Source organism: Cnephaeus nilssonii, assembly GCF_951640355.1.
Source record: "Cnephaeus nilssonii genome assembly, chromosome: 12".
Lineage (NCBI taxonomy): Eukaryota > Metazoa > Chordata > Mammalia > Chiroptera > Vespertilionidae > Cnephaeus > Cnephaeus nilssonii.
The window spans coordinates 31,398,298-31,417,357 of NC_137083.1; the positions used below are offsets into that span (position 1 = coordinate 31,398,298).

At 37.7% G+C, this 19,060-nt stretch overlaps 1 protein-coding gene across 1 annotated transcript in view; it reads left to right on the forward strand.

Moving 5' to 3' along the window:
- Window positions 1-17,952, forward strand: part of ELAPOR2 (endosome-lysosome associated apoptosis and autophagy regulator family member 2) — a gene marked incomplete at its 5' end in the record, with an annotated part of 128,950 nt that extends 110,998 nt beyond the window's left edge. Inside the window, 4 exons of the mRNA XM_079786842.1 lie at window positions 6,915-7,041; window positions 10,102-10,280; window positions 11,371-11,536; window positions 17,864-17,952. Of these exons, the coding sequence (XP_079642968.1) occupies window positions 6,915-7,041; window positions 10,102-10,280; window positions 11,371-11,536; window positions 17,864-17,923 (532 nt within the window). The 3' untranslated portion in view covers window positions 17,924-17,952. The remainder of the gene's footprint in view (window positions 1-6,914; window positions 7,042-10,101; window positions 10,281-11,370; window positions 11,537-17,863) is intronic.
- Window positions 17,953-19,060: the final 1,108 nt, after the last annotated feature.

The window sequence follows — 19,060 nt, forward strand, 5'->3', positions numbered from 1 at the left end:
AGATTCTTTAACTGTTCTCCGATGCCCTACCATATGGCTTTGAGTTCAGATTGCTCATTCTCTTTGGACCTAGCAACTAACCTCTCTGGGTCTAGCCTCTAGGAGTCTATATGGATGACTTGTGAAGCCTCCTCCAGATCTCTGAATCGAGCAGATAATGTTGCTAAAAGACTAGTCTATCCTTTAGAAAATATATCTCTTTAACTATCCTGAAATAGGTTTTGAGTTTTTAAAGTAATAATGAAAAATAATCTTATGATGTTAAGTGATTTTTTTGTTGTTATGAGGAGAGGGAATTTTTTTTGTTGTGAGGAGAGAAGTTAAGTTTCTGCTTTGACCTCTAGTATGTTTTCCTACTTAGGAACCTTAACTGTCTTTTCAAGGGTTTCTTAAGATCCCCAGGAGCCGAACGCCTTGGGGTGTCTATTTAAAAACCATTTTCTAGACCGTCCCTAACATGTAAAGAATCTCTGAGTGTTCAGCACAGGAATATCTTTAAAAACATAAGGCAATTCTGATACATATTAAAATTTGAGAAACACTGGTCTTAACCCATGTTGTAGAGATTTTTTTTTTCTGAGACAGATTCTCAAATTTTGTTCTGCATTTTAGTTTCTGAAAAGCTAGTTTACAATGTCATGATTTACGGGGTGGGTTTCTTCACCCATATTTTGATAAAACTGTATTTTATAATTGTGATGCACACTGAAGTTTGAGAACTGCTTCCCTGGGGAACTGCTTGAACCCCACAACCTAAATGTGCTGACCTTTAGTTCTTTCTTGAGTCAGTTTCTCATCAGGGCACAAGGGGGAGCTCTGGGATCAGAGCAGGAGAAGCAGAAGCTTGTTCTGAAAAGAATTATAATTCTCTTTAGCAGCAAGGCCAATAAAGATTTGCGATTTCCTCCTAATGGTAAAGTGAGGGTATGGGTGGGGGAGTGCGAGGGGGGTTCAATGGGAGGATAAGAACACATATGTAATACCTTAATAAAGAAAAAATAAAAAAAAAGAAATGTTTACAAAGCTACTTTTGAAGAGGACTTAATCTGAATTTCTTGAGGGTAGGGGCTTTAAATTCTCCAGGAGAGAGAGGAAGGTGCTAAGCAGGCAATGCCTTGAGAAGTCGCTCACACTGATCAAGAAGTCTCAGAAGGGAGACTGGCAGATAGAAGAGGATGCTACCCCCCACTCCACCCCCACCCCACCCCTCAGGTAGCATCTTTGGCCAAGAATCTTGGCAAACCGGCCAGGCAATGGCAATGTTGGCAGTAGTAATGTTGGTTGGGGCTCTGTGAATTGGTAACCTGGGAAAATGTCACAAGACGCCCCCCCCCCCCCCTGCCGCCAGCCCTGAGAAAATGAGACTGTCTTAACAGACAGTGGATGAGGCAAGAGAAAAGGGAAAATGTGTGTTCTCTGCGTTGCTCGTGGAGAATTTAGAGAGAGCAGCAAATTATCGGGACCGCCTGCTAATCTGCAGTTGAATCACCAGCCTGTCTGTTTGGTTTGGCAAATGCAGTTGGTTTCTAATTCCACAAAGTGTCTGGAGGGTGCGAGACATTTTAGATAAAAACTTAGCAGCATGATGTCTGTGCTAGACGAAATCTGAGAGCTGGAGTGGACGTTTGAGATTATCTAGCGCAGCCTGTACCTTGGCCAAAGAATAAATTGCTAACACAATAGGCCACTAATATCCCTAAATAGATGCCCCTCCAGCCTCTGTCTGAAAGGCTTTCCAAACCTCTAATCATGATTGCAGGTGGTTAGAGGAATTGAAGGTTCTCCTTTCATTAGGAATAATTCGACCTACGCATTGTGTCCAAAGTGCTTTCGAAAACGAGAGATGTCTTTTAGTGAAAAGGTTATAAAAGAGCCTTATTAGAAAACAGACAGAGGGAACCAGTTTTACTTGGATAATCGAAATGTCATAGCACATTACAGATCCTTAAGTCAAACCCGTGGCTATTCACAGTGGGAAACGGGGAAGACCCACATTGTATAGCTATCAAGTGGCACAGTCAGGACGGACTGATTTCCTGACCGTGTTTGTTGCTCTTTTCGTGCCATCGTGTTTTCATCTTTTTATTCCCCTCCCTCCAGTTCCTTATAGGTAAAGATTTGCAATGAAGCATGCTAAGCAGAGGCAAATATCATACTTATCCAGGGATAACTCAACTGATCTGCATGTTATGGGCGCCCTCCTAATGAGTCAACTTTCCTCAAACACAATCTTCTTTTTTTTTAAAAAAATATATATTTTATTGATTTTTTACAGAGAGGAAGGGAGAGGGACAGAGAGCCAGAAACATCGATGAGAGAGAAACATAGATCAACTGCCTCCTGCACACCCCCTACTGGGGATGTGCCCGCAACCAAGGTATATGCCCTTGACCGGAATCGAACCTGGGACCTTCCAGTCTGCAGGCCGCCGCTCTATCCACTGAGCCAAACCGGTTTTGGCAAACACAGTCTTCTTTATTAATGTTGTGAGTTAGAGGAAAAATCAGCCTCCTCACTCTCTCAACACTTACAATCATATTTAACTGCTTGGGTAGTTTATATATCAGTCAAAAATTATTTTGCCAAAACCTCCTTCAAATTCCAAATTCATCTTCATTGTAGGTGTAGAATACTGTCTCTCAGAAAAGGGGCGTTTCACAGTCCTGCCCTGATGGTGCTCAGTGTTCAGTGTGCCAGGGTTCATCCCACCCGCTCTGATTCAGAGTATGTCAAAGTTATTGGATGCTAGTCTAGTGTTTTTCTTTGGTCTTTGGGGAAGGGCTGTTAAAGCCCAAAGTCTATCCATTTTAAGTTGTTAAGAGCAAGAGAATAATGATTGGTTTAGTGAGTTCCTTTTTTTCTTTTTCCTCTGCACTATTTATGGACAAGAAATAGATATCTAAATCTGTAGAAGTTAAGTAAAAAGGTAATAGAATTGAAAAGATTAAAACCAAGTATGGTCTTATAACATTAAAAAGTAAGGACACAGTCCTCATCCATAGGTGTAAGATTTTTGTCCAATCTCTTCCCGCACCCCTCACACCACCCTCTCCCCCCCCCCCCCCGAGAGGACAGTGGCGGGGGGTAAGGGGATGGGGTGGGAGGGGGAATCAGGTGGAGGGGAACTATGGGGGGGGGAAAGAGGAACATCTGTAATAATCTGAACAATAAAGATTTATTTAAAAAAAAGTAAGGATACATATAAAAGCATTATGTGCATAAGCAAAAACAACTAAAACCCATTCTGATAAAGAAATGGAAATACTCTAATACAGAATTATTAAAATGATACAATTCAGACATTAATGAGTAATCCTAATAGATGTATATTAAAATATCACCCAACAGTCATAACACTTTAGGATCAATTTTTAAATAAGGTTGTAAAGCTTTGACAGGTATTTATTTCACTGTAGAAGATATAGAGTCTATAGATAAAAAGGACTAGGGAATGTCAGTTAATGTAGTTGGTCCAGGTCTTGATCAGATGCTGACTTTTGGTTATTACCCCAGGGTAATCTTTAGAAAAGAAGGCTTTTACAGGAGACTGGTAGAATTTTCTATCACTGAATGTAAGAGCTGTGGGTCAAACTATCTTACATTCAAACCCAGTCAAAAGTGATTTATGCTCTTCAGCCTTAGGGCAAATGAAATTGGAGCACAATGCAACAGCATTGTCTGGACCCTGCCAAAATGGGTTTCTGCCAATGACAAGGCAAGACTAGAGCATCGCCCATCCCAGAGGATGTCAGTCTTCTGACCCCAAGACTGGGAATCTTAAGAAACCTACCAAAGCCCCACCTGAAAGAAGTTTAGCAACATTAGTCCCCTAACATCAAACAAGAAATGTTCTAGGCACACAGGACTGTGGCCATTCCCCCCAGTTCCTGGGACTAACTCCAGAAAGCATCAGAAATGTACTGACAAGGTAGATGAATTTGTTTTAACTCTGGATTTTGAATGGAGCTTAGGCAAAACAATTTTACACTGCTTAATCAACTATCCAAACAATTAATGGGAGGTTGAGTGTTAGGTCATCATAGTTCCAAAGAAAACAAGATTTGTCTCCACGAATCCATAATATGAACCAAGCAGATTCTTCTGTAAGTACAAGGATTCATTTAAAAGAGGACACTAATAACTCATAGCTCAGTACCGTTATGTCCCAGAAAATAGATTCCATTTTAAAATCTAAGACATAACTTCCAAAAAGAGATTGATCTGAATTCTTACACGTTGCCAGTGCCATCCTGGTTGGTAAGGCAATCCCCAAAGCAAAATAAACTGGAAAATTTCTTCCTCACTTATCAATAAAACCAAATCAAGATTCACCTGGTTGTCCTTTGAATATAAGATGGTCTCTGTACCTAGAATTCACAGCACACCTGTTCATCCTATAGAGCTCTAGTCTTGTATGCCCCAGCTATCCATGCCCTAGTCCTGTCTCTAAACATTTACTCACTGGTTTCTATGGTGATTGCATGGACCAAAAGTGATAAAAGAAGTACAATTAGTGATACCTCTAGAAAGGTGGGGGTAGGAGGTGAAGATAGTGGTAACTCAGGTCTTCAAACGGAAAAGTATTTCACATATTGAGCAATAAAGTGTTTATCTTAGTATTCACTTTTTGTTTTTCTCTTAGAAGGAGAAAAATATTTTTTCTCTGGCATCTTTTTTTCCCTTCATTTTTTTTAAATCCTCACCCGAGGACATACTTAGAGAGAGAGAGGTAGGGAGAGAGAGAAAAAAGAGAGAGAGAGAGAGAGAGAGAGAGAGAGATTGATGTGGGAGAGAAATATCAGTTGGTTGCCTCTCATACTCATAAGTGCCCCAACTGGGGATCAAACCTGCACCCCAGGTATGTGCCCTGACCCAGAATCGAACCAGCAACCTTTCAGTGCACTGGACAATGCCCAACCAACTGAGAAATTCTGACTGGGCGCGGCAGTGGCGGTTTCTCCTCCTCCTCCTCCTCCCCTTCCTCCTCCTCCTCCTCCTCCTCCTCCTCCTCCTCCTCCTCCTCCTCCTCCTCCTCCTCCTCTATTTTTATTTTCTGTATAAGTACCATCAAAATTGTTACTGCTTCATACATCCTTGTTTCACAGGAAAGGCTTGATTCAAGCTGTGAAACATATTTATAACAAAGAACCAAATTTGAATATTCCACATTTTAAATGATTCATTGGGTTAAAAGAAGTAAAGAATTGATTCTAAATTAAACTGCTTTTAACCTAAGAATTTCTTTGAAAAAGTGAAATCTACCAAGGAAATGCACTGAATCATTGTAGTATTTTGACACCGAATGGCAGCTTACAAAGTACATCAATGTCTTGATTTTTTTTTTCTGTTCCTGTAGCTCTCCAGTTCTTTAGAAAGTGATGTGCATTGTTAATAGTGTTTTATATTTTGAAGTGCTTTAGACTTTCCCAAATTGTTCTTTCATTTTATCCTTTATAACCACCCTGTGAAAGCAGTGTAGCAGACATTCCGCTTCTGACAAATTACAAAAAATGATATGGTGGGAGGGGTGTTGAGTCACTTATGAAAAACACAATCACTTGAAAGTTCAGTTGGAATTGTAACTCAAGCTTTCTCTCCAGGGCCTTTTGCAACTTGAAGTTTCCCTTTTTCTTTGTGATTTGAGTTCTTTCTTCTCAAACTTTACCAGGCCTACTCTTTTATTTTCTGAAGATAAACAGCCTCCCCCCACCCTTTAAAACTTCTCTGTGTTGGAAACATAAAATAGAAAACAATTTGGGGAGGCCAGATTTGAGCAAGAAAGCATGCTGGTAATATTTGCTAAAGGATCAGAAAAATGTCCTTCTTTTAAAAATTGCAAGTCATTGTTAAGAAAATAATAATTGTATTCTTGAAGAATTTTTCTAATTGGTTACCCAATTTTTTCCAAAAGAACAATTTTGAGTTGCTTTTACTGATCTGGAAGGTGGGCATTAGGAATAATGTTTAAAATCGATGTAGTGTTTATCTATTGCACTTACCTTTTAAAAAACATTTTTTTATTAGTCTGAATATATGTATTAATCCATTTTTACACACCGAGAAATTAAGAGTGAAGCCATTTTCTCAAAAGAATCACTGTTCACCATTGTTCTTTGCTTTGACAATAGCAGGCCTCTAAGCATGTAGTTTACATTCCACCCATGTTCACTTAGTCTGCAGCACACAGACACTTTGGAAAAAAGATAGGTAGGTAAAATGCAGTCAACTTTTAGGCATATAGAATTTTTGTGTGTTCATATTCTAAGTAACATGATATATTTAATTAAGAGTATGAAATTTTGCCTTTTCGGTAGACTGAAAATTATAGTTTTGGCATTTGAAGTTAAAACTTGAAAGGGTGCTTTTTAAAAATTCTCCCTGTTACTGTGTATCTATCTTTTTGCTTTTAAATGTTTCAGGACACCTGTACTCAGCACCAGTTAAGGATGAAGGAGCTTAAGGGAGGTGTAGTAGACAAATTAAGGGAATAATATTTCTCTAGTTTTACAAATCCATAAACAGTCATTCCTACTAGAATTTTCCCAAATACTTTCTTACTTCAGTAATCTCTACACAGTAGCAGCAGGTTAATTTTTGAGTCATGCTGTGTTTATCTGCTGAGTAATAGTCCATTGTATGGATAGACCACATTTTGTTTATCCATTAACCATCTTAATGTTGAGGGACATTTGGGTTGTTTCCACATTTTGGCTGTTATGAATAATGCTTCTATGGACATTCATGTACAAGTTTTTCTGTGAAAATGTTTTGCCTCCTATAGATTATTATTTTTATGTCTGTTTTCTCGGTATCCACGCATTACTTCCCAGCATGCAGTCCACACTCAACTGTTGATTAGACTTGGTTGAATGTGATACAAAAGCTGTCTTTATTTTTAAAATTTTTTATTTCAGCAAGTGTCCAGCGGGCACCTGTGATGGATGTACATTTTACTTCCTGTGGGAGAGTGCTGAAGCCTGCCCTCTGTGCACAGAGCATGACTTTCATGAGATTGAGGGAGCCTGTAAGAGAGGATTGCAGGTAAGGAACAAATCTACCTCAGCAGAACTGTGTCATTGAAAATACAGTCCTTCAGTTTAACATTGCTTACATCATAGAAACTCAGATTTGAGAGCATGGCTAAAGCTAATAGTTCCCTTAGTTATATGCATTTAAAATCAAGTGTGGTAGCTAAACTCTCATATGCTGAGGTAGCTGAAGGTATACACTGAGCATCCAAAGACAGTGTTGCTCATGTAGAATGACTGTTGAGCAGTTCCTTTTTAACATTATTAAGTAGGTCAAGGATGAAAAGTTCAGATTGACAAAACATGATGTCTTTTAAATCTTCATAATAATAATGATATACTTTTAATGCTTCACAATGGAAATTCATCTTTACCTTTTTTCTAAAATTATGATAAACTTATTATCTTATAATCATTTTTTTAGAGTAAATGAAAAACTAAGATGCATTCCCTTTTTTTGGCTACCAAGTTTAACTCAAGTTTTGAAAATCTAAGCTAACTTTATTAAAATATTCTTTAATATTTAGTATTTCTATTCTGGAAGGTAATGATTGGGAGTTTAAGATAGGTCACAACAGTTCCTCTAATTTTATCTCAAACTGTCTTCATCGAAGAAGTTCTGTTCAACACGTGATAAGAACATTAGAAACAGATAGTGGTGAGATGATCCTTTTTAAATATATGTTTTGACCTTAAGAATAATATATTTCGATGTATTTGACATGTTGAAATATATGACTCCCTTCCTATTTCCAATTTAATTTGAGAAATACCAAAATCAGTTAAATATGCAATTTTGAAGATATTTGGCAAATGAGATCAAGGTTCGACTGGAAAAATATAAATGCCATTTCTAAGCTCACACGTCTTGCTTAGTGTATTCCATTGCAACAACAAACAAACGGGTGTGATTCAGTCAGTGGGTATGTTTACCTCCAATCTCTGAATAAAATATTTCAAAAAGTCTGTTCTTCCATAAGCTTCACATAATAAAAGGACAGCTTTCACTGTGTTTTCCATTATGTCCACAAGCAAGGGTAGATTTCTTTGGATGCCAAAGCCTTTTGATAGAAAATGACATTGATTGCGGATTATTGCTATGGGTTTCTTTTAATTTTTAAACGATTCCACTGCATTTCTGCCCTAGTTCCTGCTCCAGCCTTTGTAATTTTTCATTTTATATTTTACTTCCCCAACTCTATAAATACATCCAATCCAGATGCGTATAAAGTTAAAGTTACACACGACAAGTCCTCCACATATAGCTGATATAAGCCAACAGAGCTGCACAACGTGCGATAAAAGTGCTCCTATCAAATTGGATCTCAAAAACCTAGACCAGGTTCTAAGGCTGTGTTAAGCAATACGTCAGATAGTCGTAAAGATTTGAAGAGGTACTGTGTGATCACTAAGAGGAATGTTTTTGAATTTATCATCTAATTTATCTCACCTTGTTCACAAAAAATTCCTACATGCTGGAAGAATAAGCTTTTCAGCTGTATTTTCAGGTTTGCGATGACATGTGACCAAGTGAAGGAATAAGGCTTCCTAATTAATAAAATGACTAAGAAATGGATAAAATGACTAAGTTATAGATGGCTAAGAAATTTTACCAAAAGCTTCATTTTTTTTTTTGGATTTAACAATTTGAGGAGCTTAAAGTTAAGCATACTGTGTTTATAAGGATCTTTTTCATTTTGAAGTTTTAGCACTTTATTTATAGGACTGTTATTAGACATTAGAGGGTACCATTTTCACTGGGTGTTGGGACATTTAATAAAACCATATAAACTCTTTTTACAGTCTGTTTTCCTGTTGGAATGCACTTCAGATGAAGTCAACATTTGCTGAGTAGGGTTAACATTTGTCTTTTTATTGTCATTACCTACACTTAGAGATGTATCAGTTCAACTTGAATATGCCTCTTCATTTCTCACCTCATCCTTCTCATTAAAGTAATTTACTCACACTGAGTTTAACGAAAATGTTGCAGTTATCATGCACGAAAAAACTTCTTAATTTTAATGTCCTTTTTAGAAAAGAAATGCTGAAAGTTCTTATCCAGACTTGGTTGAAACTTTTTCTCAAAGTAAATAAATATGATTCTTCTGCACATCAATTACTTCCTGACTAACTGAAAAAATTGAGCATGTATATAAAATCCAATTAAACATTGTGGTGTTATCCTCCTGTTAGGGTATTGATAAAGTGACCAGCATACACCAGAAAATTTAATGAACACCAGGAGCAAAATATGTAATGCCCCATGACACTTAATGTCACTGAATATAATCATCATGCATGTTGCTACTGGTCACTGCATATGTTGAAATATATTAGGAACCATGCACTGTGCTCTTGTTTTTATTTCGAATCTGTTTTATTTCATCTATTTATTTTTCTAATTGCTGGTTGAGACCAAAAATATTGATTTTGTTATTCACTGGTTGCAATTTGCAGGTTGAAAAACATTGCCTTAAGTAAATTGTCATCTACTTTTGGAAAACCTCGTGTGGGTAGTGATGACCCAGAATAATGCTATCCTTATTTAGGCATGGGAAGTGGGGTGTAATCTGTGTACCCCCCTGCCCCCCTACACCAGTCACCAAAGCCTGACAGTCAAATTGTATCTACATGTCCAGGGTGCAAGGTCTACTCTCCTGTTCAGGGAAGAGGCCTGTAGGGGAAAACGTTCCAATTATAATTATATTAACCAACTAAACTTTCATTTAAAAACATGAGTCAGAAGTCAGAGATCATCAGAAATGTGAGGAAAATAGCCAAAGGATGTGTCTAGATGGAGTCATTTTTATTCAATTTCCTTAGCATTCATCTGACAATCCATGGTTTTATTTGGTTCTGTTGCATTTTAATTCATCATTTCCTTATTCACTCTCTTCTGTATCTCTTCTATATCTTCTATATAACTTCTATATCTCTGGAGCTTCTACTAGATGAATGCTGAATAATCCTCTATGCCTACAGGAATAAAGGGTTAGCAAAGCCCTTCCGCCGTCTGACTCTTATTTTTTATGTCATCTCTGTGTTTGTTTGTTTTTTTTTTTTTTTAAAGGAAACCTTATATGTATGGAATGAACCAAAATGGTGCATTAAAGGAATTTCTTTGCCTGAGAAAAAATTGTCAACCTGTGAAACAGTTGACTTTTGGCTAAAAGTGGGAGCAGGTGTGGGAGCTTTCACAGCTGTTTTGCTGGTGGCTCTAACTTGCTATTTTTGGAAAAAGAATCAGAAGTAAGTAACCTCATTGGGCCATATAAGAATTGAAGGATATTTTTTTGTGAAAATTTAGACTTAATCATTATATCTAATAGTTTCAGAGACACAAGGAGTTTCTTCTAGTGAAGGAGTTATAGGAAAGGCCTTTAAGAAAGCAAATGGAAATAATTATAATTCTGACAATATAGAGATCATAGAACATCAGAGATTATTGAATTTGATCCATTTAATACAAAACAAAAATGGTGACTCAGGTCTGAGATCAGAAAGCCGATTTTTTTCTGTGTCTATTTTTCTTGTCCTGACATGATGTATTCTTGCTCCAACTTTCCTTTTTTTTTTTTTTTTTTTAGCTTCTTGTGGGAAGATATTTGCAAAGAAACAAACTAATTGTATAAGCAGATAGCAGCTTTATTTACTCAAGAACTCCAAGAATCTAGAGTTGAATATTGAGTCTAACTCCTGATTTTAAATTGCGGTGTTACATGATTTGACTCTTTTAAAATGATTTATGTGTCAGTGGGGCTGTGAAGGTTCTATATAATACCTCAAGACAGTTGGAATATCTGGGGTTTTCTAATAGAAAGGGATGAGTGATAGAAATGGTAAAGACCAAATCAATTGCCTATATCAGTGGTCAGCAAACTCATTAGTCAACAGAGCGGCAAACCGCGGCTCGCAAGCTGCATGTGGCTCGCGAGCCACAGTTTGCCGACCACTGGCCTATATGGTAGTCTTAGTCTTATGACCTAAACTTTGGAACACTGTATGGTAAATTAGCTTCCAAATATTTATAAATTAAGGAAATGCATTTAGAACTCAAGGTTTCTCTTTGTTTTTCAAAAATTCATAATTGGACAATTTAATCCATATAAAAGGATGGTAGAGTTAACTGTATTGCATTGTTCCTCTGAAATCCTGGAAAAGATTTGTGTGTAGATGGTACAAAAATGAGAACATATAGTGCAATAGCTATAGGTGAGGGAAATTTGTGGGTAGAGCAACTGTACTACAAGACAATTTAACGAGTTTGTGTGTGACCACTTAAAATAAGTACTCTTTTATATTAAACCCCCACTTTATCTATTTATTTACTACTACTTAGACTGGAGTACAAGTATTCCAAGTTAGTAATGTCAACGAACTCGAAAGAATGTGAACTCCCAGCTGCAGACAGTTGTGCTATCATGGAAGGAGAAGATAATGAAGAGGAAGTTGTATATTCCAATAAACAGTCACTACTGGGAAAACTCAAATCCTTGGCAACAAAGGTGAGAGCAGAATTTTAACCTGGTCATACTGTGCATTTATAAATTACGGGCCATACTAACCTAATAGTCGCATTCCTGCACGCCCTGTCATTCAGCGTGTCTATATTTCTGTCAGCATTTATCTAACAAAAATGCTCTTAGAAGTACATAAGGATATAAATACAAGACTATACACTGCAGCATTGTTTTTGCTGGTTAACCAAGCAGAAACAACCTTGAACACCATAAGTATGGAGTTAGATAAGAAATGTTCATTCAGCAACGTAATGGAATACTGTGTAACCCTGCAGCTATTAAAGATATAAATAACCTATGTCAGTAGTTCCAAGATAAAGTAAAAACAACACATAGACTGTCACATTTCTAATAAATATACATTTATGTTAGTATTTGCATAACAAACTACTGACAGTAGTTGCCTTTTGGCAGTTTGAACAAATGGGTGTCGTTAGTTTTTGAAATAAGACATTTTTGTCATGTTTGAATTTTCACAAAGATAATGTATTATAATATTAAAAAAGAAAATTTTAATAAAAGATCTCATGTGCATTTATACTTTTCTTTTAAAAAAATTTATAACAAGATTGCTTCATGCAGAGAAAATAAAAGTTATGTAAACTGCTGAGGTAGCAAATGTACCTTATCAGATGCCAGCACATTTGTTGGCTTTGAAATGATTACCATATCCATACAAATAACATGAAGCCTTAAGTATTATTTGTAAACACATTTTATTCACATTCTTCACTATTGACTTAAAAGATAGAAGTGATCAGTTTATCCACTCAGGATTAAAAACAAAATCAAACAGAAGAAAATATGCATTTGAAATGATTTTCAGAAGGAAGGACAAATGGCAAAAGATGAATTTATTGAAAGTATTTTAGTAACCAATTCCTCTTACTCCTAATTTAACCACATAAATATATTATAGAGGATCATTTAAAAATAAAATGACTAAGCCATATTCCTCTTCTACTAATGGTTATTTAATTATTCTTTCCTTCTTTTTACTTATTTTTTAAATCCTCACCCAAGTATATGTTTATTGATTTGAGAGAGAGGTGGGGGGGGGGAAAGAGAGAGAAAGTAAAAGAGAGAGAGAGAGAAACATCAATTGGTTGCCCCCTGTATGCATCCAGGCAGGGGATCAAACCTGCAACCTAGGGATGTGCCCTGACTAGGAATTGAACCCGCAGCCTTTTGGTGTTTGGGATAGCTCCCCAAACCACTGAGACACACTGGCCAGGGCTATTTTTCTTTTCTTAATATGGTAGTTTAGGAAGGATACTATTACTATGGGATAATAATATGAAGTGCTTGTCAAGAACTGATATTTTACCCTACTTTCAAGCTAACAAGTGAGCCTGCCACAATTGCATAAACACTTTAGAAGACATGAGATTCCTATTCAGAGACCAAGGATATTTTAGCACTAACAGCAGAAGCGTTAACTAGAGCATCAACATTTATACCAGTTCCCAAAGTTTCACTTGCCACAGATTTAAGGAGAATGGCAACCAAATTGTTGTTAGAGCATCTGGTGGGTATGGTAGGCCCAGTAATCCGTTAAATTTAAGGCACTTACAACAGTTTGAGAGATTAACACTAAGGCATTTTCCTTCATGGGAAGGTGACAGGGTGCCTCTGGGGGAAAAAAAAATCACTAATGTCCCTCCATTCCCCCTACCTTTTATTGTCTAAGGTACCTCCTCCCATGTGACTCGTTATCAGATTGCATTGTTGTTCTTCTTCTGCCATAACATCAGTTTATCCCAGTTTAGTAGCTAAAACTTCACCTTATTTATACTCATCCCCTATTGGCACCTAAACCCATGTTCCAGAACATTCAGGTTAAAGAGGGACAAGGGCATTTAAAAAAAACATATGACACCCAGTGTGTCCCCCATCTTTGTCCATGTAGGCATAGGAGGACTTGATGAGCAGTTTATTCAACCAAGTGGTCCACATCCTTTTGTGTAGGATCATGACAATCCAACAAGATAATACAAGTGGCTAGACCAGAATTATATTTGAATCTTCTAGGCTTTTTCTGGAGAGGGGCTATCACCCTAGGGGTTGCTATTGGGATAAATAAGGACACATGATACCTAGGAGTGTTGAAGCAGAATCTTATCATGTATATAACCTTATATAGACTCAATTAGTATCTTTCCCCCAGTTCTCCTTTCCATGGAGTAGCCAAGAGAAGAGGATCCCTTTCTGGGGACAGCCATATTTAATAAACCACACTGCCTTACTAAGATGTGTGGACCGGGAAGAAGTGAGGGAGATAGAGTCAGAGATATTTTTGAGTCCATTTTTGAGAAGGCCATTCCAATGCTCAGTAGCTCTATATTTCTTTGGATGGGAGGAAGTGTGGGAGGCCCACTAAATACCTCTACTCTCAGCCCATTACTGGGTAGCTTTTGTGATGAAAAGGACACCATTGCCAGACTTTAAATGGTCCACAAAGCCACAAATATTAAGCAGGTTTGTTTCAAGAGCCATAGTGGTATGGCTGGAGTTAGCTGATCATACTGGAACAGTAACACCATTTCCTGAACAGGTGTCCTAAGTGGTGAGGTACCACTCTTAGCCCAGAGAGGTGGACAGAGATCTGATGTAACCTATTTGTCAGGAAAACTGCTCAGCTTTTGGCATGAATCCCCAGTCTGGCATGCTGTGGTAATCTCTGCATCAAAAAAACAGAGTGCTTCATACTCAGTCTGTGCAGGCAGGTTCATTGCTATGTTGGGCAGGATGATGGATCCATGCATCATTTGTGGCAGACTGTCTGGTGCAGTCTCTATCAGATACTCAATTCTATTTGGTATTTTCAGACAATGGGACCTTACTGTGGGCATCTACATGAGTGACCCAGATGACTTGATAAGCACCTAAGATTTGTTTCTAGGGTTTGATGCCCCAAAGAAGGGTGACTAATAGACCAGCCTATAATTTTTCCAAGTGTCAGACCAAACAGTTTACTGACTCTATAATAGCTTAAGCCAGTAAAAATATAACAAGTCCTATCAAGAGATGCATTGACTATAGCCATGAGAATGGCTTTGGGTTCTGCCCATGGTGCTGAGCGATCATGTAGATTTTCAGTTATGCATACCTGGTGCTGAGATTAGATAGCTGCATCAGCTCCCTGGGGTTTCAGCTCAACCAAACCATGAGTGAACCAGGCCCAGACATATAGTAGAACATTGATGAATTGAGAGCCCCGTGGAGCTAGTGACTTTGTATTGATTGGTGAGATAGAGAATAAAGTTTTCCCCAAAGGGTATGCTGCCACATTTTAATGTGGGGCTGAGATGATGCTGGGGCCAGATCAGCTGTACCCTTGAATACACTACTTATCCTTGACAAGTGAAGCTTATTGTGCCCTTTCAACCTTGTTGATTCACCACGAATGGGACTGTCAGACTTTAGGGTCACAAGGTGTGCATGAAAATGGCATTTTGTTTGGACAGAAGCTCAGTAATAAGCTTGTCACTGTTTTTTAAAAGAGTAGCCATGTCAAGGAGGTGACGAGTCTAAAACCCCAAAGGATGCCCCTGGGGAAAGCCTGCTTTCCATCACCAGAGTTTTTAATGGGCAGAATCATTAATCATAGTGGGTTGTATCACAAAGTGGTCATTAGGATTGTGAGGCCACTAAGGTAGAAAGCATGACTTAACTTGCTGGGCAGCTCTTGACACAGCCTGCTGGTTTGGACCCACTTTGTGGGGTAGCGGATATAAAAGAGCAAGTAAAACACTCAAGTGACGCCATACTGTCTCCAACTGCAAAGAGTCCAGTGAGGTGCTGCTTATTTTTCTTGGAGTGCTGGCTAGACTTAGCACTGTGGATCTGCCCCCATAGCCTCAAGGAACTTAACTTAGTTAGCAGGTCCCTGGATTCTGCTGGCAGATGTCTGGTATCACAGGCAGTTCTGTTGAGACAGCTTTCTGACTTGACACCAACAGGACATCATTCATATAGTGACAACTTTGGGCATCAGAAGTGGTATTTGTCCACCTCCTGGAATGACTGACTGTGCAATCATGACTCACACATTTGTTGCAAATGGCAGCGAAGTTAGGGCTGCTCTTGACCAAGGGAATCTCCTCTGACATTTATGAGACGAGAAGCAAAAACATATACCATCAATTCCTACTACATATTCAGACATAGAAGCAGCAACAGCAGCATCTTGAATGGGCATGCAGAACTCCCTGCACTAGGTCACATTATCTTCCCTTCCCCACTGCAAACCTGTTTAAACCCCATTTGTTGAATTTCATATCCTTTTGCTGATTTGGGCTTGATTCATATATTGTAGTCTTTTTTAAAATAGGAATCCACCTTATTTCTTGCTCAAATATCAAAATATCTCAGTTAATGCGCTGTTTGAAAGTAAAAGGTAGGAAAAATGTCCAGATGGGGTGATCATACTCATCTATCAAGATTCCGTTGGGTCAATTTAGCATTCTCCAGGGACCTTCCACCTTGAAACCCAATCTGAGGCAGTAAGAGCTCAAATACTAGTCTTTGCCACACTGAGTTTTCCTGTGGGAATCAAAACAGGTCTCTTTCGCAGCCCCCTTCCTCCCCCCTCCTCACCCCCAGAACACGTGACTCAAATCTTCTCAAGGAAAGGTCACAAAATCTCAGCTTTCCTTTCTAGTTCATGGCGATACCTGGACGTTCCTGTAATATACTTTGAGCTCCTTGAGGGCAGACATTTTGTATCCCTAAAGTCTAGTCCTGTTCTTGTATAACACAGTGGGTACTTAATAAATATTTGAATTACCAATGGTTATTTAAAAAATTAAATCTGGTAAACGTGAGACTCCAGGCAACCCTCACAGAGCCAGTGAGTTCGAGTGCTGAGATTTGCAGTCTGCTTTCCCAGGGACTTGTCATCTCTGCAAAGGCTGGGCAAAGCCGTAGGTTGGTGTGCACACTGTGATTTTTTTCTGTAACCCTGTCCCTGTAGCCTTAAAGCTTGTCTGAAGTCTTGGACTTCTCTACTCAAATGAGAGACAACACCAAAGCAACCTCATTCTTCCTGACAGATACTCAGTGTCAGCTTCCTATTATTTTCTCATTTTACTTGTCTACTTTAGAACACATCCAGTTGCACCTAGGGCTGGTCTGCCTCCTATTTCCTTTATTTTAAAAATAATCCTTGTCCTCTTCATCTTTATTCCCTTCGATAGCATAGTTCCCCATCTCATTCCAACAGCCTTCAGAAAGCTTTTTCTGACTTTAACAGTGAAAACATTGGGAGAGATTGCACCTCTTATTTCTCTTTTTCTCCATTAAAGAAGAATTACTTATTTTAATAGGTTACATTTTAAAATCATTTTTATTAAATTTATTGGAGGTGACATTAGTTAATAAAGTTATATAGGTTTCAAGTGTAAAATTCTGTAATACATCATTGGTATATTGTATTGTGTGTACCACCCAAAGTCAATTCTTCTGTCACCGTATATTTGGCCACCTTTACCCTTTATTACCCCCCACTCCCTTTCCTGCTGGTAACCACCATACTATTGTCTGTGTCTATGAGTTTTTATTTGTTTTTCCTGTTTATTCATTTGTTGTTTTCAGTTTTATATCCCACATATGAGTGAAATCACATGGTTCTTGACTTTTTCCCATCTGACTTATTTTGCTTCGCATGATATTCTCTAGATCCATCCATGTTGGCACAAATGGCAGTATAACAGGCTACATTTTGAATGTGTCATATAACAAACACCAGCAGTGATATATTTGAGTTAAAAATTTTTTGATTTATTATCAAAGAAGACTTGTTTTTAATATTTTTGGCATATATGTGCCCAAAGTATTTTCCTAAAACAAATTATCTATGTCTTTGTTTGCCTTATTTATTTCTGCCAGCCTTTTTCTTATGTTTAGCCTATGTTATCTTGAGAATATTTAGTTTCTGTCAGTGCTAATTTGTCCACAATTCTCATGACAAGGTCATCTATTTCAGCACCCAGATCAAATGTCCCCTTAGGAAGATTTCAGTGGGTTATTCACAAGAATAACAGCTACATCTTTTGGTGTCTATTGCAGTCATATGTTTGCTCCTGTCTTGGATTGTTTGTCTTATCTTCTGGATACCAAAAGCATCCTTCAGGGCAGGCCTGTTATCTGTTTTATATTGAACACCCTTATTTGAATGTAAAAATCCTACTTGTGAGTGGCAGGTACCTAGATTAAAATGACTGCCAGAACTTTCCTTCTGGACATGTAAGATCCTAAAATCTTATTGAAATTTTAATGAGTTGATTTTATTTTAATATATTTCCTTCATAGGAAAAAGAAGAACATTTTGAATCTGTTCAACTGAAATCCTCAAGATCTCCAAATATATGAAAAGACTGTGCTGTAGCTTTCAGACTGATGAATAAAGAAACCTGCTCTCTAGTTTTACAGGACCATAGTCTAGAGCCCACCCTCGTACCCGGCACTTTGGTGATGTTACAGAGAAGGCCATGCTGCTGAAAAGGGAAGGAGGTTGAAATGTTTGATTGCCTTATCACATGGTCAAGTATCTTGCCAAAAATAGGAAAGCAAATGGTTTGGGTCTCAACTGAAGAGGAAGCTCAACTCAGGAAGAGATTTATCTGTATATACACATAACTGAAAGATTCCAGTTATATATACCTAACTGAAAACCAAGGTTAAGCCCACCAGTGCACTGTTGATGCATGCCATATAATTAATGGGTAACTTTTATTATTTATAACTTCTACATAAAAAGTGTGCTATGGAGGGCAGAAGGTAGCATATGCATTGTGATCCCATTTTTGTCATTTCTTTGTTTATATTTTAGGGAAGATTTGAAAACTTTTTAAAGGTATAGTTATTTTCCCCCCAATAGTTATTTTCCTGACAAGACCTTGAAACATCTTTTTTTAAATTAAAAATGATGAACAAAGAAAGACAATAAACTTTTTTTTTTTTTTCATAGGGCATCTTTCTTGACTTCAGAACCCTAAGTAAGCAGTAATTTTTTAGGAAGAATCAGCATGTGCTTGGGTTATCAAAACTTATAATTGCCTTTGAAATTTCATTCTTGTTGGAACTGGTAAGATGAGCTTGACTAGAGGTGTTGAAGGAATATTTAGGGGGAAAAAAAGCAAGGAGAAATCTTGACTTTTCATTAATACAAACAAGTGACACTATCACAGAAGTCAAATGGCTTAAACAGTTTATGTAATGCTCAAAGCATGATTTAAAATGAGTGGGAAAGCCTGTTTATCAAATCACCTTGCAAAATCATGAAGAAGAAAGTGGGATGACTTGTGTACAAGTACAGATAACTGTACAAAGGTATTGGAATAATTTTGTGGTCTCCAGAAAATGGCAGTGGGATATTTGCTCTTGGTCAAGCATCAAGAGTTATCATTCTGCTACAGGATGTAGAGGATTATGACTTCACAGAGTTGTGTGGTGTTGTTTTTTTAAGTCAATAAGGCAGGTATTCAATTTTAGAAAATTGCTTATAAC